At 57.4% G+C, this 23,576-nt stretch overlaps 1 protein-coding gene and 1 long non-coding RNA gene across 2 annotated transcripts in view; both read right to left on the bottom strand.

Moving 5' to 3' along the window:
- LOC311528970 (B-cadherin-like) overlaps nt 1-9,196 on the bottom strand; it is a 43,995-nt gene extending 34,799 nt beyond the window's left edge. Inside the window, exons 1-2 of the mRNA XM_084644518.1 lie at nt 9,063-9,196; nt 8,151-8,265 (exon numbers count right to left, since the gene is read on the bottom strand). Coding sequence (XP_084500644.1) covers nt 8,151-8,265; nt 9,063-9,119 — 172 coding nt within the window. The 5' untranslated portion in view covers nt 9,120-9,196. The remainder of the gene's footprint in view (nt 1-8,150; nt 8,266-9,062) is intronic.
- Nucleotides 9,197-17,268: 8,072 nt separating this feature from the next.
- Nucleotides 17,269-23,547, bottom strand: LOC311528824. The gene is made up of 3 exons (XR_014713711.1): nt 23,309-23,547; nt 22,606-22,766; nt 17,269-19,158 (listed from the first exon to the last, which is right to left on the bottom strand). It is a non-coding gene; the product is annotated as an uncharacterized lncRNA (long non-coding RNA).
- Nucleotides 23,548-23,576: the final 29 nt, after the last annotated feature.

Here is a 23,576-nt window from a genome sequence, read left to right as displayed (position 1 = left end):
GGCAAATGACGTGCAGTCAGTTATGGGCCTAAAACTCTGCCCTTGCACAATACGGCTCTAGTCCCCTGATCTCCCCCAGCCAGGGCAGGAAGAGCCCCGAGCCAGGCAAAGCTACTTATACCTATGATCAGTCAAACCAGGCTCTCTGCCCATGAAAAAGCTGCCCAGTGAGAACACTGTGTCTACACTGCACCCAGGCACACGTCATGAACCACCACACAAGCCTCCAGCGCCCGAGCTTGGGCAGACAGTCCTACTTTGAAAGGGCAGGCGACGGCAGAGAGCACCAGCCTAGCACTGAGCAGTGTGCGGCCTTCACACGAGATGCTTGCCTGTCCCTACTGCCCTTTAACAAAGTAATGGGGCAGCCTGGGGAGGCCCCTTGTTCTTTCCTCCCTCCGTCACAGCAGCCACATGGTGTCACAGTGTGACCTGCCTGCAGGAGCTTTCGACACAGGATGTGATGCCCAGATCCATCGCCGCTCACTGTGTGACATAGGAAAGAAGGCTGATGCTAGCCTAGATCTGGGAGACCCAGGGTCAATTCCCCGCTCTGCCAGAGATTTCCTGTGTGACCTTGGGCACGGCACTTAGTGCTTCGGTTCCCCATCTGTACAATGGGGGTAACAGCAGTGCCCTGCCTCACAGGCGTGTGAGGACCCCGAGGCGCACGGATCTGACAGTGATGGAGGCCCCTGAGGACCTAGGCCACAGAGACGGCTCCCTGGGCACTTGAGGCACAAGGGCTGTGGGACGTTAAGGGTTTGATGAACAAGGGCTTCAGGATTCCTCCCACTTGTAGAAAACAGATTTTCTGAAGGCTCAGCTAAAAGGAGTCACTGATTCTGGAAGGCTTTGGAATTTTATTGTATGTTGTTTAAGAGCTGGAACTAGGGTTGCCAACTTTCTATTTGCAGAAAACTGAACACCCTTCCCCTGCCCCCTTCCCCAAGGCCCCGCCCTGCCCCTTCTCTGAGGTCCCACCCCACATTAACTCCATCCCCCCTCCCTCCATTGCTCGCTCTCCCCCTCCCTCACTTACGCACTTATTTTCACTGGGCTGGGGCCGCGGGCTCTGGGGTGGGGCCAGAAATGAGGGGTTGAGAGTGAGGGAGGGGGCTCCGGGCTGGGGCAGGGGTTGGAGTGCGAGCGGGAGTGAGGGCTCTGACTGGGGGTGCAGGCTCCGGGATGGGGGAGGGGATGAGGGGTTGGGGTACAGCAGGGGGCTCCAGGCTGGGGTTATGTGGCCTGGCAAGGAGTGCAGGCTCCGGGTGCAGGTTTACTTCAGGTGGCTCCTGGAAGCAGCAACAGGTCCCTCTGGCTCCTTGGCGCAGGGGAAGCCACGGGGGCTCTGCACGCTGTCCCCGTCCGCAGGCACCACCCCTGCCAATGGGAGCTGCGGAGCCGGCGCTCGGGGTAGGCCCCTGCGCCTAGGAGCTGGAGGGACCTGTTGCTGCTTCCAGGAGCTGTGTGGATCCAGGCAAGGAGCCTGCCTGCACCACAACCGGACTTTTAACGGCCTGGTCAGAGAACCACCAGGGTCCCTTTTTGACCGGGCGTTCTGGTCGAAAACCGGGTGCCTGGCAACCCTCACTGGAAGGAGCAAAGGTCTGAATTCAACTAGTCTTGTGGCCTGAGCTGGGGGGGGAAGGGTAGAAAGAGAGGGACAGCCGAATACGCCAGGGTCAGAATTAAACAGAGGGCATGGAAGTCAGTGGCCCACAACAGAGCAGGAGCTAAGCGGTCAGATGTCCTTGTTTGCTACTGCAAGCTGCCTAGTCCCCACTTATCAGCAGCAGACACCCAGAGTCACGTTAACCTCGGCTGACGACAAACCAGTGCAGTGATCCCAGAGTGAGGATGCCACGCTAACCTTTCGTGCAGCGCCGAATATGGTCATCTTAAAGGATGGAGCAGACTTTCGCTCCAGCCCAGGCTGGGCCAGGGAACAATGACATCACTCTCAGCCGACTCAGGGCTCCTTCATTCAGGCCCAGCGCAGGTGGAGGCGAGTCATTCACTGGCCGTGAAACGCCAGCCCCTCCTTAACAGATAAGAGGCTTAGAGCCGCAGATTAGCAAAACAAGCTCTCGCCTCCCACACTGGAGTCAGGGAGGGGTTCTGGGTTTATTGCCAGTCGTAGATTGTTTTGTCACTGCCTTTGTACGATCAGCCCCTGGGTTTGGGCAACAACTTGCCTCTGTGTTTACCCAAATCCAGCCGCTCCTCCGCAAAACGCAGACACCTGTCGTAGGAGGAAGTGAGAGTCCAGAGAGACTCATCAGCTTTTTGGACCCCGGGACAAACAGGACGGCAGAACTCCTACCCCGCCTCTCCCATGGAAATTGCCTGCTCCCGGACAGGCCCCTGATGTCATACTGAAGTTTCACCACGACGTCAGGCTCGCGAGACAGAGTTTCTCCCAAAAGGTGATTCAGGGTGAAATCACCGAGTTTCTCCCAAAAGGTGATTCAGGGCGAAATCATGTACAAAGTGAACAATTCACCCAGGCTGCCAAAGGTGACAACCTAAGAGGGATGCTCTTAGCCCTGGGAAGCTGGCCAAAGCCCCAAACCCTGGCAGCCTTTGCCGCTGGTTGGGGACCAGGTCTCTGGATGAGGCAGTCCCAGCGCAACACAAGCCCACAGACAGAGTGCAGGGGATGGGGCAGAACAAGGTGCAGGGAGGTCAGCAAGGGAGTCGCGCGGCTGCTGCCTCCCCAGAAGCCGGTCACTGAGGCGTTCCCGAGAGTTGGACGCCAGCAGCCACACGGGACAGCTGAGGCCACAAGCCACAGAGACCCCGAGAAGGGCAGAGGGTGTCAGCAGGACCCTATTACCAGATAAGCTTAACAAATAAATAAAACAGGAGGGAGAAGCAGCAGCTGCCTTCTCCAGGAGATGTCACCCTGCCCTGGATTCCAGAGGTTGACCCCTCCTGGCTGCAATCATGGAATGGGCAGGATCAGCCAGAAAAATCTGTTCCAAAGTGCTGCACAAGCTAGTCCTCTCCCTCCACGTGCGGCCACTGTGCCATTTCCTCCTCCGTACCCTGGGGACACAGAGGTGAAGTGACCTGCCATGGTCACTAGTGAGTCAGTGCCAGAGCTAAAAGCTCAGGAATTCCTGGCTCCTAGCCCAAGGCAGGCCAGAAACAGCTGCCATCCAAAGAATGGGTAGCAACCTGCTTTGAATTCAACATCAAATGCTACGGAGGTCCTTCAGAAAGAGATGGCTTGATCCCAGCACCTGCCACCCCTTACGTGAGAGGACGGTTTGATCCCAGCATCTGCCACCAGGCGGGAAGGCCGGCAGACAGGGCGGTTACAAAACGATGTGTAAGGGTTTCTAGCTAATGGCTGCTGAGGGAATAATGCAGCAGGCAGTATCTATTCTTTGCAATTCATTCTTCCTCCATCAAACCCTTTCATTAGCTCTTTAAGGGCTTTATCCTGCAATACCTCTGTAGGAAAGGTTTAGAGCAGGCACCCAGCCTCCTCCAGAGAAACCCCGAGAAGTCCGGGGGCACCTTACAGACTAACCAATTTATTTGGGCCTCAGCCTTCGTGGGTAAAACCCCACTTCTGCAGATGCACGAGTTGGATGGCCACTTAAAAACAACCAGCCAGAGGCCTGGGGGCGGCCTCCGGTCAGGATCACAACAGGTGTTTTTCTCTCCTAAGCTCAATGAGTCCTGAAACCTATCCAAAGCCATCAGCTGGAAAGCGCACACACCCTGAGCTAATCATCCTAATTACAGCCCAACTCATCAGCCTGGGGAAAGCTTCTGTGTTTCAGTCACAGGACCCAGCTGATTCCCTTTGAAGTGCCGTGATTAGCTCTTCTGGAGCATCGGCTCAGTACAACCATCCTCCAGTTCCAGGGGCTGCCTTTTAGATCAAATTTACTGCAATCAAGTTTCTTAAAGATCTACCCCTGTGGCATCTAAGGACCAAGCCCTTAAACCAGAACTTAATGCAGAGTGGACAGTTTAATATAGAACATCAGAAAATACAAGTGATCCCGTTCCTCTCCATGGCACGGGGCTAACCTCTGATCGACCACTGAACTGTGAGAAGCACATGACCCCATTGGGCAGGGACCCCTTCTGTCAGAGGAGCACATCCAAGCTTCCGACAGGCTTCAGCAGCAGGGTTACACTGGACTCACCTCTCCCCGGGAGTCCTACGTTCGCGTTGTGGTCCCTGGAGTCTTTTCCCACCTCAACTGGCTAGGAAGCTGTGGCCATTCCTGTGATGTAGACCTTGCTGCTGGGATCCACTCCTCTCACCTGGAGGACAGATCCCTGCAGAGGGCTCTGCTTGGGCCTCCCAGACACCTCAGCTAGCGCAGAATGGAACAGTTTGTGTCACGTGGCATAAACTGCTATGAGCACGTAGCAGCGGGCTGCATACTCTGCCCCCAGCAGGTGTGGGTTACAGTCCAGAAAGGCCTGAATTGCCTCAGATCCCAGTACGCCCTTCTCCACGTGCCCTATGATGGGAATTACAACCTGCTGAATTGCTCTTGCTGCCAGGCCCAGACCTGGATTCTGCTCCTTGCCACTGGCTATGGAATCAGCAGAGTGACAACACCTGCAACATCCTCCCTCTAGCAAGCCCCTAGGCCTGGGGCAAGACCTTCCTGTTTGCTCAAACTTTGGACCCTACTAATAAGCAGCAAGGATGTCAGGCCTTCTGAATGGGTTAGCCAGACACTGGGCCTTGGAGGAGGGGGACACTCCCAGAGCAATTTCTCTCTCCCTTCCCCCCCCCCCCAACCCGGAAGCAGAACGTGCCAGTGACCAAGGGAATTTCCAGCTACCACCAGCTTGAGGGATCGGGGTGGCTTTGCAGAAAGATGACTCAGGCCGCTGAGCGGCAAACCACCCTGTCACGCCAGCACAGGCGAGACTAGCAGCAGGGCACTTGGCAGAGGGACCCAGAGCAGGGGACCCGCGAAGCAGTTTTGCTAATGAGCAATGACAACAGAGGTGCGAAGTCTAACTTCCGTCTGCCAGGCTCCAGGGGCCCAACGGTGCAGGGCCTCTGAAGACCTCACTCAGCAGGAGGAGCGCCCAGGAGGTTCTCCCCTGCCCTCAACGACTCACCTGCAGGGCTCTGCGCACAGGCGCTAGGCCTGAGCCTGCCTGTCTTTCCAAAGACTGTCAACCTACCCTATCAACCATTAACCAGGAGTACACAGCATTTCCATAGCAACCCTGTCAAAAATCAACAGAGCAGCCCTGAGAACTGCAGCAGGATCCCAGCACGCAGCCAGCCACCTGAACACAGGAGCTACCAGCCTGACAGGTGCTACCCCGAGACCCCACCTGCCTTCCTCTGTCTGCTTCACAAACACAAAGAGAAAGAGGGGGCATTGCTCCCAGGCCTTCCCTAGGGGTATAGGCTCTGCCCCAGCTCCTGCCAACTTTGCCATAACAACTGAAGAGAAACAAGCGCCCCTAGTAGGGGCAGGAGCACTTGCTGAAGATATTCAAGAGGGCACCATACGGGCGAGGGGCAAAGGGACGGGGCTTGATTTTACAGCCATGCTGAACAGACAGGCATGTTTGGACCGGGACACACAAGAGTCACGTCTTGGTAGCCAACGACGCTGCCAGACCAGATCACCGCAGCAAAAATCAAGTGGGTCCTAAGCTCTGCCCAGCACCAGCTCATTCTTGGGCTCAGTCTACCTCCAGCTGCAAAAGAACTCTGCCCCACAAGGCATCCGGGCCCTTAAAAGTGCAGTAGTCACACTGGCCACCACTGTTCCAAATGCCCCAGCAAAGTCTCCAGTCTGTCGCCTTTCACCACGCTCTTCACAGGGTCTGACCCCCCCACAGCCCACTTCCTAGCATGGCTACACATTGTTCCTCACAAGCCAGAAGGAAGCCAGACGCAGGCTAGAGGAGACCCCAGATGGAGTTCTAGCCAAGCACCAGTTTGTCCTCTTGAGAAGAAGTTTAGGCAATGGCTTCTCACCAAGCATTCTGCCAGTTATGGAAGAGACGTCTCCAGGAATGGTGCAGTCACAAGCAAAAGTTGTGACACTAGACACCTCACAACTCTTGGTACCAGTCACACACAAAATCAGCTTTCCTTTGTTCCATAGTAGCCAGTGAAGGAAGCACCAGCCAACTCCAGGACATTGGAACAAAGGCAGCTAAGTACTGATGGTTCCTCTGCACCAGCTCATTCTTCACAGAATGCTGAGCATAGGAATTTCATCCCCAACGTCACTTAGTAGAAGCTTGAGAAGCCAGATTTAAAGGCTGCCAAATCTCTGATGATGTTAGGGAACGAGCGTCTTGGCTCTTTCACAGCCTGCAATGGGAATTGCCATCTGGACAAACCCTCCTTCAGCTCATCTTTGGGCACTTGTCATCAACACTAGGACATGGGAGTGACGAAGTGGGTTTAAGTGGGATTGTGTCTTCTGGAGACCCATGAAGAGGAAGTGGAACTTCTGCTCTCCTGCTAATTTGTTCTTTTGATTTTGCAAGTTTCCTGGGATGACACTATGTCTGAGTGGGCAGCGTTGACTGGAGGAGGTGATGGGTGCAGTGAAGGGTTACGGGGTAGTGGCTAGGTCTACTCCCAGAAGTCAGGTTTGGATGTTTGAGAGGTGCAGCACATTTGTAAAGGAAGTGTGATGTATAGCGAGGGATGGAACCAGATGGAATCACTGACACACCTGCGACCCAAACTCTGCTTTAGCCAGATGGTTTTTGGTTTACAGATGTGGATTGGAGGCGCCTCCAGACAGGGCCCCCCCATCACCTGTGCATCTGTGAAGTGCCTAGTCTGCTAGTGGGAGCTGTAACGAACAAAGAACTATTCATTCTGTCCGAGATGGGTCAGAGGCATTGCATGCAGTCGTGACCCCAGAAAGCATGCTCCAGCTTACACTTGCCAACCGAACCACAACCAAAGCTCCATCAGAGGGTGTCTGCACCGGGGTGCGGGGAGGGCTCACTTAACCTATCAACAAGCTCAGAGAGAACAGAGGCACTGCTTTTGCTGGACTTGCTGCCATCCGGAGGCTGGCAATTACTACTTGTCTAGTGCGAGGTGTTTTACACACAGCCGTGGAAGGGTCCCCCCCCTGAAAACGATACAGTTGAAGAGCCCACAGCAACGTAGACAGATTGTCTGCTTTGGTTTTGTTGGTCATGCCTGAGACCCAGCAATTTATAGCCAAACCAGAACTAAGTCCCCCAATGGATGCCATTTAAGTAATTAATTAATAAGTAAGTAATAATACCCTTATTTACACAACAAAGGCCAAACAGATGACCCACTCATATTACCAAAACTTCAGTAAGAAGAGCAGGAAATGGGCATTCATGCTGCCGGGCACACAGATGATAGTGAAAAGCTTTGAAGGCAGATTGTCAGTGAGTAAACACAAGCTAAACACCCAAAGACTGCTAGTTTGAACAAGTCTGCTCTCAGCTTGCCTTACCCCTCCCATAGCTAGAGGGGAAAGGGCAGATTTCAGTGATCCTCACTGCTTGTTAACACTTTACTGTCAGTAGCAGGAGACACTGATAAACATTTACTGATCTAGTGAAGTGAGCGGTAGCTCACGAAAGCTCATGCTCAAATAAATTGGTTAGTCTCTAAGGTGCCACAAGTCCTCCTTTTCTTTCAGTGAAACTTCTGTCACTGTTACAGCACGGGGAGACGCAAAAGCGTAAAGCAAACTGCGGTCTTGTGACCAGCCATATCTCCACAGCTCAAAGGCGATGGGCTCTCCCTTTTCCCAGCAGCAGTATTTAGAAACACATTAAATCCTTTCCGAACTGTACTTGTCCCCATCAGCGGTACCTGCTGTAAGGATGTTATCTGGTGGTTTCTCCAGCTCCAGTAATTTTTACATCCAAATTGGCTGTTTTTCTAGTTCAAACAGGGATTAATTCGAGGCAGTCCCATGGCCCGAGTTATTGAAGTGGGCTGACGGGATGACCACTGTGGTCCCTTCTGGCTGTAAACTCTATGAACCTATGATCAGGAACAGTCTGTGTGATGACATACACACAGCTGAGGGAAACGCTCTCCACATTAAGGTGTGAGCTGCCCTAAGATCAAGTGGGAGAACACCTGCCTTGCGTGGAGCATTCAAGGAGCTGAGACGTCACCTTACCTTTGCCCAGCACTCGGCCAGTCTCCAGATCCCGCCGGGAGACAGGGAAGATGTAGCTCTCGGAGCCAAAACCTGGCTGGCACTGCGACACCTCCTCGCAAAACCACCGGCCAGCCTGATTCCCAAGAAATAAGCGTTAGTAAGTTGCATGTTCTGGCCTTGCCCTGTCTGTGATTTCCCTTGAACCCCATCGTGCTGACCCCCGAAAATCCTACCTAGAGAATTCTACTCGGAGGAGCCAGAAGGAACGGGTCCCAAAGCTCATGTCCCCCTAGCCCCCAGGGAGCTGTATCTGGCATCCGGGACAGGTCACAAGCAGTAAGCCTCCCAGAAAATCCCCCTGTTTAGAAGGAAATTCCATGTGCAGTTGAGCCCTCCCTTGCCCTCTGCACTGCCAGAATCCAGGTGAGGCAGGAGCACTAGGCTCCAGGGAGAAAGTCTGTGTCACAGACCGGCAGCCTCATGGCAGAGCCTGTCCCATGAGAGTCCCAGCCCTGGATCCCAGACCCTGGAGAGTCCAACGAGCCCTGAACGCTGGAGTCAGCGCCTGGCTACTGTGCACAATGCTGGCCAACGCCACCCCAGCACACCACAAGTACAGCAACCCACTGCCTAGGCAGGGGTGCCTCAGAGAGCGGGGGGGGCACACTGCAGGGGGTGCTGCCCATGAAGGGGGGTGGCAGCTGGGGGGGGAGCGGCCCTTACAAAGTGGGCGTGGTAGTGGGGCAGCCAGGGCGGGTGCTGCCCTACGAAGGGGCGCATGGGAGGCTGAGGGGGTGGCAGCCGGGTGCTCCAGGAAGCGGCTCTGCACAACCCCCCAGAAGAGACACCCGGCCTCGCCCTGGCCTCGCGGAGCTGGGGGGCGCAGTCCAGCCCCAGGAAGGGAGCGGGAGCGGGGACCGGCCCCGTTACCTGCAGCAGCAGCAGCAGCAGGCAGAGCCCGGGCAGGCGGCCCCGCGGCGGCCCCATGGGACAGGAGGCGGCAGGTCGCTGCGGATCGAGGCTTCGCTCTGCTCCGGGCGCGCTGCAGCGCCGAGTGCCGGCCAGGCAGGTGCGGCCGCTCCCAGCGCCGCGCCCCGCCCCGCCCCGCCCCGCAGGTGAGGAGGCTCCGCCCCTGGGCCAGCGGTGGGTGCGCTCCGCTCTGGCGCGGCACGGCTCGGCCCGGTCCGGTCCGGTCCGGGCTCCAGCCTGGACCTGCTTCGCCCGCAGGGCCTGGCTCCCCGGGGCAGCCCTTTGTCTGCCCCAGAGGTGTCTTCCAGCGCCCCCTGCGCGGGGCATCCAGCTCCGAGCCCTGCCTGGTGCCCGGACAGGGGCTCGCCCGCCCGGGTGCTGGCAGCAAGGCCCGGGCTGGCCGGAGAAAGGGACCCTGAGGCAGCACCCAGGGCCCGAGCAGGCCCCTCCGCGCTGGGTGCCCCAGAGAGCCAGTCCCTGCTCAAGAACGCTGCGGGGGAGCCTGGGCTCACGTCCAGCAGAGCTGCCGGGGCAATGCCCCCTGGGCCGACAGACCCACCCGGCGCGGATCCGGCCTGCTTGCATTAGGAGCCTGGGCTCCCCAGGAGGTGCCTAGAGCCCTGAGGGGACGTCAGACAAATCTGACAGGGAGCGGGGGTGTACACCAATGAGATAACAAATGATCCTCACTTCTCTCACCCTGGGAACAAGCCCCCTCAAAGCTGGCCTCGGCGGTGTCCCCAGGGTGTGTGGCAGTTGTGGAAGGCCTGGGATGCGGGCACAGCTGGATGCTGCTGGGAGGGGCATGGTGACATGGCTGGAGAGGGCAGTGCAGCCGAAGTCACAGGCACACAAGCAGATCCAGCGTGTTCCTTAGCCCCCTTATTATTTCCTCCCGTGGGAGAGGGATCATAGAATCATAGAATATCAGGGTTGGAAGGGACCTCAGGAGGTCATCTAGTCCAACCCCCTGCTCAAAGCAGAACCAATCCCCAATTTTTGCCCCAGATCCCTAAATGGCCTCCTCAAGGATTGAACTCACAACCCTGGGTTTAGCAGGCCAATGCTCAAACCACTGAGCTATCCCTCCCCCCCACTTACCCGCAGAGCCCGGATGACGCAGATCCGGCCTCTGCGGGAAAGAATAGAAATGCACTTCTGCAGCCTCAAGGGAGCCGGCTAAGGCAGAACTGTCCCAGCCCCAGCCCAGCCCCTGAAAGCTGCCACTGCGTTTTGTCCTCGCCCTTCTAGCCTCCCTAACTGTGGCACAGGTCAGAGGAGTGAATGTAAAGGCAGCCTTGCAGGAAGTGCATTTCCATTTGGGATTTTCGGGAGAGGCAGATTTCCCAAACCAAGCCACTGTGCGCTGCTCAGAAACAACTCACTGGCCCTTGAACTGCAAGGCCTCTGGGGCGAGGGCTGGCTCCTGCTACTTGTCTGTGCAGCACCCGGCACAATGGGGGGCCCAGCTCAGCTGATGCTTCTGGGTGCTACCCAAAAATACAAACTATCATTACCAGTGAGATGCCTGCTGTCACCCCTCAATCACTTCACAACCTGCCCCTCATCCTTTGTCTGTTGGAATTCCAGGGGGGAATCTAGAACCAAACCAATCAGGCTGTTTAAGTACATGTTTGCAGATTTAGGTTCTCAGACTGTAAAGTTTTCAGGAGAGGAAACTTCTGTCCTGCAATAAGAGTGTCCTGACCTCTCTGGGTTCCGTTGACATTGGAAAGCTTGATCCTGGCTCTTAGGGTGCATGATGGTTGGGATCTAGGGTTAAATATCTTCAGCTGGTGTAAACTGGCAACACTCCGCTGATGTCACTTCCAGGTTCCACCAGATGAGGAGCTGGTCTGTGAACTTTCAGTCTTTATCGCAGGCTCAATGGCCACCTGATGGCAGAAACAGGTGGCTGAAGTGCCCTTTCTGCACAAACACAGAGCAAATGCTTTCCCGGAAACAGCTGTTGTTTGTGAATTTGCCCGATCCTGTCTGGCCGTCAGCAAACAGAAGAAAAGCACAGCAAGGTTCTTCAGCCCGACCCCAGCCTGGACCAGGGAATTGAACGGACCAAGGAAGACAGAACCAGCTGCTTGGTGTGAATTTAGGCCCAGGTCCTCAGAGGTATTTAGGCTCCCACATTCCCTTCAAATCAGTGGAAGTTAGGAGCTGAACTACCTTTGAGGATCTGGCCGTAGCGCCTCCCTCAGCTTCTCTGGTACCTATGTGCCCCAGCCCAGCCGAGAGAGGGTGAGGGCCAGCCCTCAGCCCTGTGCAAATGGTGGGTTCGTAAGTGGGAAGGGCAGGGTACAGCCACATGGCTTGTCACAAATATCTGTAAATCTGCCTGTCAAAGGTAGCATCAAACCTTTCCTGGATCTGGGAACACATCCCCCGCCTGGAAGGCAGGGCCAGACTGTAGGGCAGCCTGGGCTAGGGGAGCCTTCTCTCCCTGTCACTCTAGCTTGTTCAGAAGGACACATTAGCATCCATCTCTTTCCGAGAGGGAGGGAGGGAGCAGCTGGGATCCTGGCCCCAAGGGCCTGGGTAACTCTCATCTCCTGGCTGGCTGGAATTCATCCCTGTGGTGGTGCAGGGACCCAGGAGAGGTGGACTGAATTGCACCTCTTAAGATGAGGGGTTGGTTAGCAGCAGGGAAGAGTTGGGTGTGGCTCAGGAGCCATTGTCCTGGCTCTGTACCACCCAGGGATCCCTCTATGCTCGTAGTGAACCCGCTGGGACTGCGTTAGGATGGCTTGAGAGCAACCTCAGCACCGTGGAAGGCAGAGCACAACACAGCACAGCAGCATTCTCGGAGAGGTCTCTCAGGCCATGTCTACACTACAGATCTGGGCTGACAGGAGCAATGTGGCATAGAGCTGCAGCGGTTAGTATGTTGCACACTGGTAGATCACGTTGGGTCCGGGCATCGGTGCTGCACGAACTCGTCAGGCGTGCGTGTGTGGATGCACAGCACAGCGCCCCAGGGGAGGTTTCCCAGTGTGCCGCTCACCACAGTCCAGCACATTGTCTTCTGGGAAATCTTGGCAATACATGGCAGGGCAGCACTGAGTCACGCAGGGGTGCCTGGGAGCAAGGGGGTCAAGTTCCCAGCATGCAACTTCATCCCGCAGTGGTGCCATCCGTATCCCATGATATGCACGCCTTTTAAAAACATCTCACACACCGGCCTGGCCCTTTTTGCGGTTCATCGTCTCTGACAGAAACACGGAGCCTGCGGCCCTGCACAGCTGTGCACCGTTGGCATGAGCGTTACAAGCCCAGGCTGAACGACAGTCCAGTATTTGCAGGGCTGCACGAAGAACCACAGCACCGGGGAACGGGATGATTTCGTGGAGGACAGATTGCGTGGGACACAACGGAAACCAGTTCAAGATGTTGGCGGCTTTCGAGGAGTAGCTGCTGAGGGTGGAGCGTGCTTCTCGCCCCTAGAAACGAGCACTGACTGGTGGATGGTGTCGTAGTACAGGCCATCTGAGGGCTCTGAGCTCAGTCCAGCCCTCCAGTGCAGGGACACCAGAAGGAGAAATGTATTCCCAGCTGAGAAGAGAACGGTGATTGAACTGTGAAAGCTTGCAACACCAGCTTGCTGCTGGTCAGTGGGCAATCACTTGGGACCTGGAAGATCCACAGTGGGGGCCGTTGGCAGGCAAGTGTGAAGGCCACTCCTCGTCTCCTGCTGGGCAGGTCTGTGATTCTCTGTAACGTGCAGGACATAGTGGATGAATCTGCTGCAATGGTGCTCCCAAACTGCCGTGGGGTGATAGATAGCACATGTATTCCTATTTTGGCACCAGCTCACCTTGCAACACCGTACGTCAACAGCAAGGGCTATGTTTCTGCGGTTACACACACATTGGTGGCTCACCAGGGATGCATCACTGACATCAGTGTGGGCTGGTCAGGGAAGGTGCATGACACACGCATCTTTACGCACACAGGACTGTTCAGAAAGTTACAAGCAGGGGCAGTCTTTGACAACCAGAGAGTTAACTCTGGTGATGTTGAAATGCCAGTTGTGATCCTGGGGGACCCGGCCTACCCCTGGCTCATGAAGCTGTACACCAGCCCCCTCGACAACACCAAGGGAAGCATCAGCCTCTGGCTCAGCAGGTGCAGAATGAGAGTTGAATGTGCGTTTGGTAGGTTGAAGGGAGGGACGCTGGCTTTGTTCACTCACATGATTGGATCTAAATGAAAAAAAATATCCCAATGGTTCTAGTTGCCTGCTGCATCCTGCATGATGTCTGTGAAGCAAATGGGGGAAGTTGCTGCTGGGGTGGGGGTGGAGCGGCTCTCTGCTGAATTTGAACAGCCCGACACAAGAGCTGTTAGAAGAGCTCAGTACAGAGCTCTATGGCTCTGGGAGGCCTTGAAAGAGCCCTTTGACAGTCCGCCCCAGTGATGTGCGGGGTGGGCTGGATGCTCCTTGGCCCTGCAGTTTTGGGGCCTGTTAGGAATTGTGTACATCTATGACTGTAACCCTATCTGCTAATGCACCCATTCACTTTTCAGTGCTTGCTGGACATTTCTAATTACTCTGTGTGTCACTGACCCCATAAGTTCTGCTGCCCAGGACAATGCCCATGTCAAAAATATACAGGGAAGGGTAAACACCTTTAAAATCCCTCCTGGCCAGAGGCAAAACCCTTTCACCTGTAAAGGGTTAAGAAGCTAGGATAACCTCGCTGGCACCTAACCAAAATGACCAATGAGGAGACAAGATACTTTCAAAGCTGGAGCAGGGGAGAAACAAAGGTTCTCTCTGTCTGTGTGTTGTTTTTGCCAGGAACAGAAAAGGAATGGAGTCTTAGAACTTAGTAAGTAATCTAGCTAGATATGCGTTAGATTCTGTTTTGTTTAAATGGCTGATAAAATAAGTTGTGCTGAATGAAATGTATATTCCTGTTTTTTGTGTCTTTTTGTAACTTAAGGTTTTGCCAAGAGGGATTCTCTATGTTTTGAATCTGATTACCCTGTAAGGTATTTACCATCCTGATTTTACAGAGGTGATTCTTTTACTTTTTCTTCAATTAAAATTCTTCTTTTAAGAACCTGATTGCTTTTTCATTGTTCTTAAGATCCAAGGGTTTGGGTCTGTGTTCACCTATGCAAATTGGTGAGGATTTTTATCAAGCCTTCACCAGGAAAGGGGGTGTAGGGTTTGGGGAGGATTTTGTGGGGAAAGACGTTTCCAAGCGGGCTCTTTCCCTGTTATATATTTGTTAGACGCTTGGTGGTGGCAGCAATAAAGTCCAAGGGCAAAAGGTAAAATAGTTTGTACCTTGGGGAAGTTTTAACCTAAGCTGGTAAAAATAAGCTTAGGGGTTTTTTCATGCAGGTCCCCACATCTGTACCCTAGAGTTCAGAGTGGGGAAGGAACCTTGACAGCCCAGCAGTGGGGTCTTTCACTAGCGCGCCGCATTCAGCAGCACGTGTTGTCAAGTAATAAAGATGAATTCATTTCCAAAACCAGGCTTTTATTGCGAACCAAAACCAGTGCAAAAACCCCACGTGCAACTGAAAAATAAATACAAGAAAAACTTCAGAAAGCAATTAACAGATAGAACTTAACAAGGAAAAGAACATTCCAGGCCGTCTCAGCCCATTTTGGCTACACAGACAGCAGCATACAGCAGGTCAGTGCAGGTGGAGTTGTGGTTGTCCTTAAGGTCCGCAAATGTGGTGTGGTCAGGAAAGGGGTGTAGCCCCTGATGCCATGTGGAACGGTGGTGGGTGTAGGGAGTTCTCCATGTACTGCAAAGGGAGGTGAGCCCAGGTCCACCAGAGTCTGCAGCAGCTGTGTTTGCTGTTGGAGAAGCCCCATTACATCCTGGTGCATCTCCCTCTCCTTTTCCTGCTGGGATTCCTGGGCCCTTCTCCTCTCTGCTCTTTCCTTCTCCAGGCTGCCTGCAGTGTTCACCCTCCTGGCCCTGTGCTCACCGGCTGATGCCGCACTGGCCTGCATTATCTCCGAGAACATGTCCTCTCAAGTGCTCTTCTGCCTCCCCTTTATCAGGGACAGGCGTCCGCAGGTGTGGAGGGGACCCTCAGGCGGCCGTGGCAGGTATCAATTGTATTTAGAGTAACAGCGGAAAGGGAAGGTTCAGAACTCCCTGCCCTCGCTCCCCCAAAGTTTTAAACAAGCCATGCTTATTAACACCCTCTGCCTAGCACTGCTCTGCAGTCCAAGGCCTGGTGAGCGTGGCCCAGCCTGTCAGGGGGGCAGGGGAAGAGGGGACATGGGGAGGGAATTGTTTGGCTCCATCGAGCAGTAACGTTTTGGCCCCTGTTGACATGGGTACGAGTGCAGGATGCTGGCACTATTGCCCCAGGCCGGGGGACGGCAGCTGATCTCTCTTGCGTACGGGTACCACACACAGAGAGCACAGCTGCAGCTCCTGTCCGGTAGCTGCCTGGCCCGTACGCCCACAGCCAGCATACCGCAATGGTGCATGCCAAACAGCGCAGAGTGGCGTGGGGAAGTGTCCTGCCATGGAGGAGGAAATAAGGCTGCCAGCCCTAGATCCCTGTGGCGGAAGGTTACCGATTACTGCCACAGAAGGTTCATGATCTCTCAGGAGGACGCAGGGGCCATCCCCGGGTGCATAAACTAACTGCTCCACGTGCTCTGCCCCCAGCATTACAGGGGAATGAAAAGCAGCTCACAATGCTCCCTCTGTTTGTCGATACCTGTGGCCTGCGACACTGGGGTCAGGCACCATCTGCATGTTTAAACATGGTCCTGGAAAATGCATTCACATGCTTAGCCGAGGCTCCTTTCCCTGCAGCGGGCTTGCTCAGCCTCGGCTGCGGTGGAGTCTCAAACAGGTCCTGGCTCGTGGCATAGCTGGACCCCCCGTTGCATGTCCTCCGTCCGGTTCCTGGCAGTGGTCTGTCTCAGGCACTTCAGAGGTAGCCCAGTGCTCTGGGGGTCTCTGCATGCAGCTCGTTATAGAAGGTCTGCAGGTGGGCCCCAGCAGGTGGGCCCCCGGCCTGGCATGCCTGCTGCAGTTCCATCGCTTTCACACTACTCTGCTGCTGTCCCCCGTGCGATCCTTTCGCAGCTGGCCACGGCTTGACGCCTGCTCCACAGCTGTGACAGCACGGCTGCTTCCACCCACAGGCCCAGGAGACCCAATCCTCTTGTGTGCTCCAGACAGGAGCGTGGCCTTGGCCAGTGGCACGCGAGGGAGAGCTGCTAGGTGGGGAGTCGTGCAAAGGCAGTTCAGAAATACGTGGGTTCCCATCCGTTCTCCGTGACCTCTGGGCAGTGGAGTTCACAATGGTCAGGCTCGGACGTTGGGGGACCGCTGCTGGAGGGCTGTTCGGGTCGACAGAGGTAACCCAGGATCTGCACTGGCCTTGTGCCGACCAGGGCTCAGCGCCGTGCGGGGCAGTGATGTTACTGCGGTGGGAGACGGGCACAGCTACGCCAGGGCAAGGCGGCTTTTGTCAGCCTCGCTCTGTAGCCTCACGCTAACCCCTCTGCTGGATGTACGCCCCGGGGACACAAACCACCCCAGGAAAGGAGCAGGGAAGAGCCCTGCCAACTGCCTGTGAAAGGGAAGCCTCAGAAAACACCCGGGAGCCTGCCTTGCCCTCTGAGCAGCTGGGGAAGGCAAATATTTGCGCAGTGCAATGAGGCAGCATGCTGGGGGCTGCCTCGAGAGTCCAGGGTCCAAGGTGCTCCCCGCCCCCAGGGCATTCTCATAGCCTTGTCTCCATCACCCCCCTCGCCTCCCAACGAGTGAATCCGCTCCAGCGTGAATCCACATGTACTCGCACTCTCGCACGCACACGCTGTTTGCTGGCATCACATCGGTCACTTGGCTTTTGTGCCCCAGCCCGGGGCTACCTTGACTCTTTAGCCCTTGGGGTAAGGAGCAGCTACTCTGTATTTGTGTAGCGCCGAGCACAGTGCAACCTGCTGTGAGAACCAGGATTCATTAAAAACCACCCAACCCGAGCCAAGCCTCCCATGCGCGGGGTTTGCAGGTAACACGTTTGCTCGGACAATGGAATGGTGGTGCCAAAAGGTGCAAGCACCCATGGAAAGGCTGGCACAGCTGAGAACCTAGGAATCACCATAGCGGGTCAGAGCCGGGGTCCATCCCCTCCCCTCCCCCTGCCAATAGCCAGTGCCAGCTGCTCGGGAGGGAGGGCGGGGGATGCAGGAAGGCTGATAATGGACCATTGCTGAACCTGACTCATGCTCTTCACACTCCTATTTCCCACATTTTCCTCCTGGCTTCAGTGTCAGAGACACTGAATGAGCCTGGGAGCCGCACTGCTGCTGAGCCCACTCACTGCCTAGCTCTCATTGCACTAGTGCGGCCACCGTGTTTGAGAACTCTGGCCCTGAACCCTGACTGACAGGATGAGCCCTGTGTGGCAGACACGAGCCCCGAGCCAGACCTGCAGCCTGGCCGCGCTGGGCATGAGCGGGGCCGGTACATTTCACTGGTCAGCTGCATTTAAATCCCTGCTACTGACTCCACAAGGGAGGAACCGCAGAACCTCTGGCCCTGGTTCATTGACCCAGGGACATTCGCTGCGGGGCTAAGCTCATGGCACAAAGGGTGCCCAGCACATCAGCCAGTCCCCCCCACTGACTCACAGCAGTCCCAGAGCGCTCATCTCCACAGGCCCTAGGTGCTGCGTCAGGGACCAGACCTCTGCTTCTCGCCTACAGACCAGAGCAGCCAGGCTGGAGCTGGGTCTCCGAGTCACTCTCCCTAAGCAGCTGCTTGCTGCATGTGCGCTGGGCAGTCGGCGCGCTGAGTGGTGGCCCCTGTCAGCAAGTGTGGGTGTTCACACCCTGCAGGAACGTGCTCCAAGGGGAACATGTGCCAAGTGCCCAGTAGGCAGGTCACGTGGCTCCTGCCAGCTGATCTGCATTCCCCAGAGAAGCCCACACAGGCGTCTGAGAAGCACCGAGTCCCTCGTCACTTGCAGGCTGGCCCGCCCCCCTCCCTGGGGTTCTGCTCAGCCCACACACGCAGCCACAGCAAGTCCCACGGGCTTCAGCTTGGGGCATCCCCTCCCTGCCCCCCCAGCTGACTTGGGGATTTGTAAAAGGTACAGAAGGCCCAATGGGTGATAATCCTTCCTTTGGCCCACCGGGGGACTGCCTCTCACCTGTGCAGCGCTGGGCACGGTGGAGCACTGGTCTCCGGTAGGACCTCTAGGTGCTCCCCTCCTAGCGAATACTAATGAACACTGGAGCTCAGGCCTGGGTGACCACAAGGCCTTTCTGGTCACTGTGGATAGCAGGTCGTGGCCCTGGCACTGCTGGGTCATGCGGACGCTCTCCTCTGAGCACTGCCCCCTTCCCCGGGGTAGCCGTGGCACTGCCCAAAGGCCGAGGCCTGAGCCGCCGTTCCCCACCCGTGCTGCCTCCCTGCCATAAGGGACGTGATGGTGCTCACGGCCCAGGGGGCCGGCAGCTGCTGGCAGGCGTGGAGGGGCGAGATGCCAGGGGCAGCGCTGAGCAGAGATGGGCAGGATGCCAAGCTGGGAGCCGGGTGAAGCCAGGCCATAGAGCGGGGGCAGGAAGGAAGAGTGGCGATCATCCAGGGGTCTGGCTGGGGCGGGTGGGCTACAGTGCAAGGTGGTGGCTGAGGGGCAGCAGGGCCAGGGCCAGGGCCAGGGCAGGGGCAGGGGCAGAGCGGAACAGCGGGCTGGCCAGCACCTCCAGGGAGCGCACGGCTAGCTGCAGGGAGATGGTGCAGCTCGGGGAAAGCTGCTGAGCGAGAAACCAGCCGTCAGGGGCTCCCCGGTCAGACAGCGCCCAGCCCCACCCTCCCATCCAGCTTTGCTCCTCAGCTGCCTGTACGACCCTCCTGTGGGGCCTGAGGCCTCAGCTACAGCTGCACGGGGTGCTGTCCCTTCCTCAGCGCCGGCCCCGTAGGCCCTCCCGCAGTCCTGGGCAGGAGCCCGCCACCCTGGCTCCAGCTGCTCCTGCACGGGTGCCCGGCTGCGCCAGCCAGGCCGTCGCCCATCCTTCGCGCCGGTGGCGGGAGCCAGAGCCCTGAAGAAACAACAGCCGTCAACGGGGCCTAGTCTGCAGGCCCCAGCTTTCTGAACTCTCTGCTGTTGGGGCAGGAGCTGAGCGCGCCGGGGGCCGGCTGCAGGTGAGCGGGCCGGAGCCGACGTGCTCCAGGGAGGTTTCCATCCCAGCCCCCGGTGGGATGCTGAAGGGGCTGCTGCGGTGGAGGTCTCGTTACTAAGAGGCTTTGCAAACCCGCAGAGCGCGGATGCTCGAGGGAAATGCAAACCCAAGGAAGAGTTTGGAATGGACGCTCCCTGCCTGTTAACAACCCAGGGGCCCCTGCCCGCCACAGCTAGAGCTGGCCCAGCGCACTGCTCCCTGGTGCTGTCCAGGACCTCTGGGAGGTTACGATGTTTGTAGTGCAAAGTGCCCAGTGGCCCCCCACACACCAGGGCCTCATTGCACTAAGTGCTGTGCACACGGCTAATGAGATGATCCCTGCCCCAAGCCCCCAGGCTGGGTCCAGGCGGGTCCAGGCACACAGAGTGCCACCAGCCGGCTCCGCGTAGCCGAACAAGCAGCAGTCACGGCCCATCAGCCGCCCGGCGCTGGTGCTGTGGGGCAGAACGACAGGGGCACGGAGCCGAATCTCAGCCTCGAGCTGTGTCTGCGCCAGCCCAGTGGTTGCAGCCTTGGTGTAGCCGTGCTTGGTCAGGACAGAGACACAAGCTGGGTGAAGCCCATACACTGGTCCCTCACCCGCCTTGTCCATCACCATCCCCCTTTCAGCTGCTCCCAGTGACAGCCCACGAGGGGAGGAGACACCAGCGGGTGCCGTGCCCACGGTACCCTCCAGGCCTGCTTGGAGCAGGGCAAGCTGCCTCATTGCAGGGCCCTGGGGCCCGCTCTGTGTTAGGGCCCCCAGTGACCGCAGCGGTGGAGCTGAGCGTGTGCCTGCGGGGGGATGCCAGGCTGGGAAGCTCCTGTTTGGGTCGCAGAAAGTCACCTTGTCCCGGGGAAGAGTGGGGGCCCTGCCCTGAGGCCCCAGTAGCCACTGGCCCCGTCCTGCTACAGGCCCCCTGAGCTAGTGCTCGAGGCGGGCTCATGCCGCTGCCCATCCTGGCAACTGGGCAGGGCTGTACTCTCCGGCTGATGCCTGGCTGAGGCGCCCAGGCTCACTGGCTAGCCCCTGGGGAGCTTGCTCCTGCTCAGTGAGAGCCAAGAGTCACTGGTGGGCACTCAGCATCAGTGAGGCCCTTCTTCCTAGGGCCACCTCCACCAGTGGGTTCCTGCCCATGAAAGCAACCAAGGTGCCTCCTGGCCAGTATGGGGTGGGTTGGCAAGCTGGGTGAGAAGCCAATGCCTTCTGCTGGGGGGGGGGGGGGGGGAGGAAGCGAGGGCCCCATCCTGTGCCTTGGGCTGGTTGGTGGGCACAGAGCAGAGCCCTGCGGTGGGGAGACGTCCCTCTGCAAAACGCAGGGAAAGGGAACATCTGATGGTGCTGGGATGTGCTGCCTGGGGGGCTGATCGGCACTGAGCACGCTAGGGGTGCCCAGGGCTCCCACAAGCAATGGGATGTTTGTCTTGTTGTCCTGGGAGAGTTCAGCACAGATCCAGGGCAGCTGCAGGGGGGACCCTGAGAGGAGCAGGGGGTCAGGCTCTGGTAGAGAGAGGCAGGGAGTGTTATTTTCCACTGCAGGCCAGCAGCTGTTCTCAGAGACGGACAGCAAAGGCTGCCCCTGGAACCAGGCCCAGATTTGCGCTTTGGTGCAGGGGGAGGCTGCACCCACATCGGTAGGGTCACATGCTCAGCCACTGCTGGGAACTTCTCGCACCGTCAGCAGCTGCGGGCAGGGCTAGACAGCCCCAGCCAAGCAAACGGGGGCTGGAGCGAACAGGTGGGGTTAAGTGGAGCGGTCCGGGTCTTGCTGCAGCCCCCCACATTAGCCACATGGGGGGCAGGCGGAGACCTGCCTGTGTGTAACTGACAGTTGTCAGGCATCCGGGTTTCAGCTGGAACATGTGGCTGGAAAGGGATCCTGGCAGCTCCAGTCAGTACTGCCCCTAGAAGTCCTGTTGGCCACAGTGGCTGGCATCTCCCTCTGGCTCCTAGGTGCAAGAGGGGCCGGGGGGGCTCTGCACAGTGCCCCCGCCCTGAGTGCCAGCTCTGCAGCTCCCATTGGCCGGGAAGCATGGCCAATGAGAGCTGCGGGGGCGGTACCAGCAGGTAGGGGTGGCATGCAGAGACCCCTGGCTGCCCCTGTGCCTAGAAACTGGCGGAACATGACAGCTGCTTACAGGAGCCACCTGAGCCTGCACCCCCTCCAAATCCCTGTCTGCACCCCAGAACCCCCACCCCCAACTGGAGCCCTCACCCCAAACCCCTGCCCCAGTCCTGAGCACCCTTCTGAACCCCTTAGCCCCACCCCCCCCAGCCTGGAGCCCCCTCCTGCACCCCAAACCCACAATCTTTGACCCCACCCCAGAGCCTGCACCCCCACCCCAATCCCCAGCCTGGTGAAAATGAGCAAGTAAGGGGGTTGGGGGGTGAGAGAAGAGGGAGTGAGCGGGGCAGGGCCTTGGAGAAGGGGTGGGACGGGGTGCTCAGTTTTCTGCAATCAGATAATTGGAACCCTCGTATGGCCCAGCAGGAGGAGCCACTCAGGGTTGTTTGTCAACACTGCAACTAAAATCCCAGAGCAGGCCCCTGCCAGCTGAGTTAGACTCATGGGCTTGGGCTCAGGGGCTATTTAACTGTGGTGTGACCTTTGGGCTTGGGCTGGAGCTCAGGCTCTGGGATCCTCCCCCTTCCCAGGGCACATACCGAGCCCAAATGGTGTTTAAGTAGCGTAGACACCCCCCCCCGGTGAGCATCAGGCCAGGGGGGGTTGGAGCAGCTCCCACAGTGCTCGGTCCAGGCACAGTCTGCATCCAGCCTCCCCCATGGAAGGGCACTGTGGGGAGAAGGCAGTCTGTGGCCCCCCACCACTAAGCAAAGCAAGGAGCCAGGGCCTGGCCTCAGGTTACAGGCAGCTCTCTGGGTTTAGAAGTGGCCCCCTTCCCCAGCCTGGGATTTATCTGGAGCAGGTGGACTATCTCTGGGCAGAAGGAAGGGGCCAGGCCGGAGCAGGGGGTTTCTGCTCCCCAGCAGGGACCTGTTAAAGTAAAAGGTGCCCATGGAGGCTCCCGTGAGCGGCAGGCCCAGACCTGTTCAGTCTGGTGGAGGGTGAAAGCGAGGGCACGTGCTGCGGGAGGGGCTCAGGGCCCAGATACCTCGCTGCCCTCCGACTGGTTGGGCAGCAGGGTTTGAAACTCAGCTGCTTAAATGACTTCCTGGCATTCATCTCTGCAGCATTAAGGTCCTTGGGCCTGGTACCAAGCAGGGCCTGGACCTACCCCTGCTCACGAGCATAGAGCATGCAAGTTTAATCCCCCCAAAACTGCCGGGCACCTCACCACCACTGTAAGAACAGGCACTGGACTCACCCCAGAGCAGCTGCCTCCTCTCGGTTGGAACAGGGCAGTTTTTTCCCCACAGCCACAGTTGCCATCAGTGAAGCAAGAGCCAAGCACGCTTCTGTAGGGCAGGACTCCTGGGTTCTCTTCCCAGTTCTACCACTGGCTGGCTACAGGCTAAATCACGTCACCTGGAAGGGAAAAAGTCTCTAAGCAGCTCCCAGCTCAGCAGCAACTGCTGGGGAGGGTCGTGCTCACTCCAGAGCTCAGGCACTCGCTGGCAATGCAGCGTCTCAATGGGCACATGCACCTGGCAAGCCCAGTTCACCCCCCGAACTCCAGCCCCTGGAGCACAGGTGGTCAGGTTAGCTTAGGGCAGTGGGGAGGAAGCCTTGCTGGCTCCTTCCTGCCCGTGTGGCCGTGGCCCCGGCCCAGCTCTCACCAGCCTCCATCACACCCTCTGCACAGGCCTCCCACCTCCCTGCAGACACAAAGGAAGCTCCCATGGGCAGCGGTGCCACTCGCTCCCTAAAGCCTTTCTGCAGATGACTATTTTGCCACAGCTCACAGGAGGTGTAGTGAAGCCAAGGCCAGAGCAGTCCCAGGAGCCGGACCACTTTAGATGTCATTCATTGTTCTTAACGAGGTCCTGGGCTGGCTCTGGCCCACTGTGGCAGAGGCAAGCAGCTGTAAATTAGGAAGATAAGAAGCAACAGCATTCACTCTTGCAAACCTCTCCTCTGCACGGGATGCTCCTCGCTAGCCAGCTTCCAAGCTCAGCTTCTGCCTAGCTGTGGGAGAGCTACATGCTGCAGCATTGTTTGGAGATCAGTGGCCTTGGCCCATTTTGAGCTCTTGTTTATGGCTCAGGTTTGCAGGAGGGCTGGGACGAGATAAGGGATCAGCAGGGGGCTCCCACCAGCTGCAAGGTGCTGGTCTGCTCCAAACACCTGGCAGCCCAGCTGTGCATTGACTGGGGCATGGGTGGGGCTAGTGCAGGA

This window comes from Lepidochelys olivacea, assembly GCF_965140295.1.
Source record: "Lepidochelys olivacea isolate rLepOli2 genome assembly, chromosome: 12".
Lineage (NCBI taxonomy): Eukaryota > Metazoa > Chordata > Testudines > Cheloniidae > Lepidochelys > Lepidochelys olivacea.
Note: the sequence above shows the minus strand (reverse complement) of the source record. Positions and strands in the feature narration are given on the sequence as shown.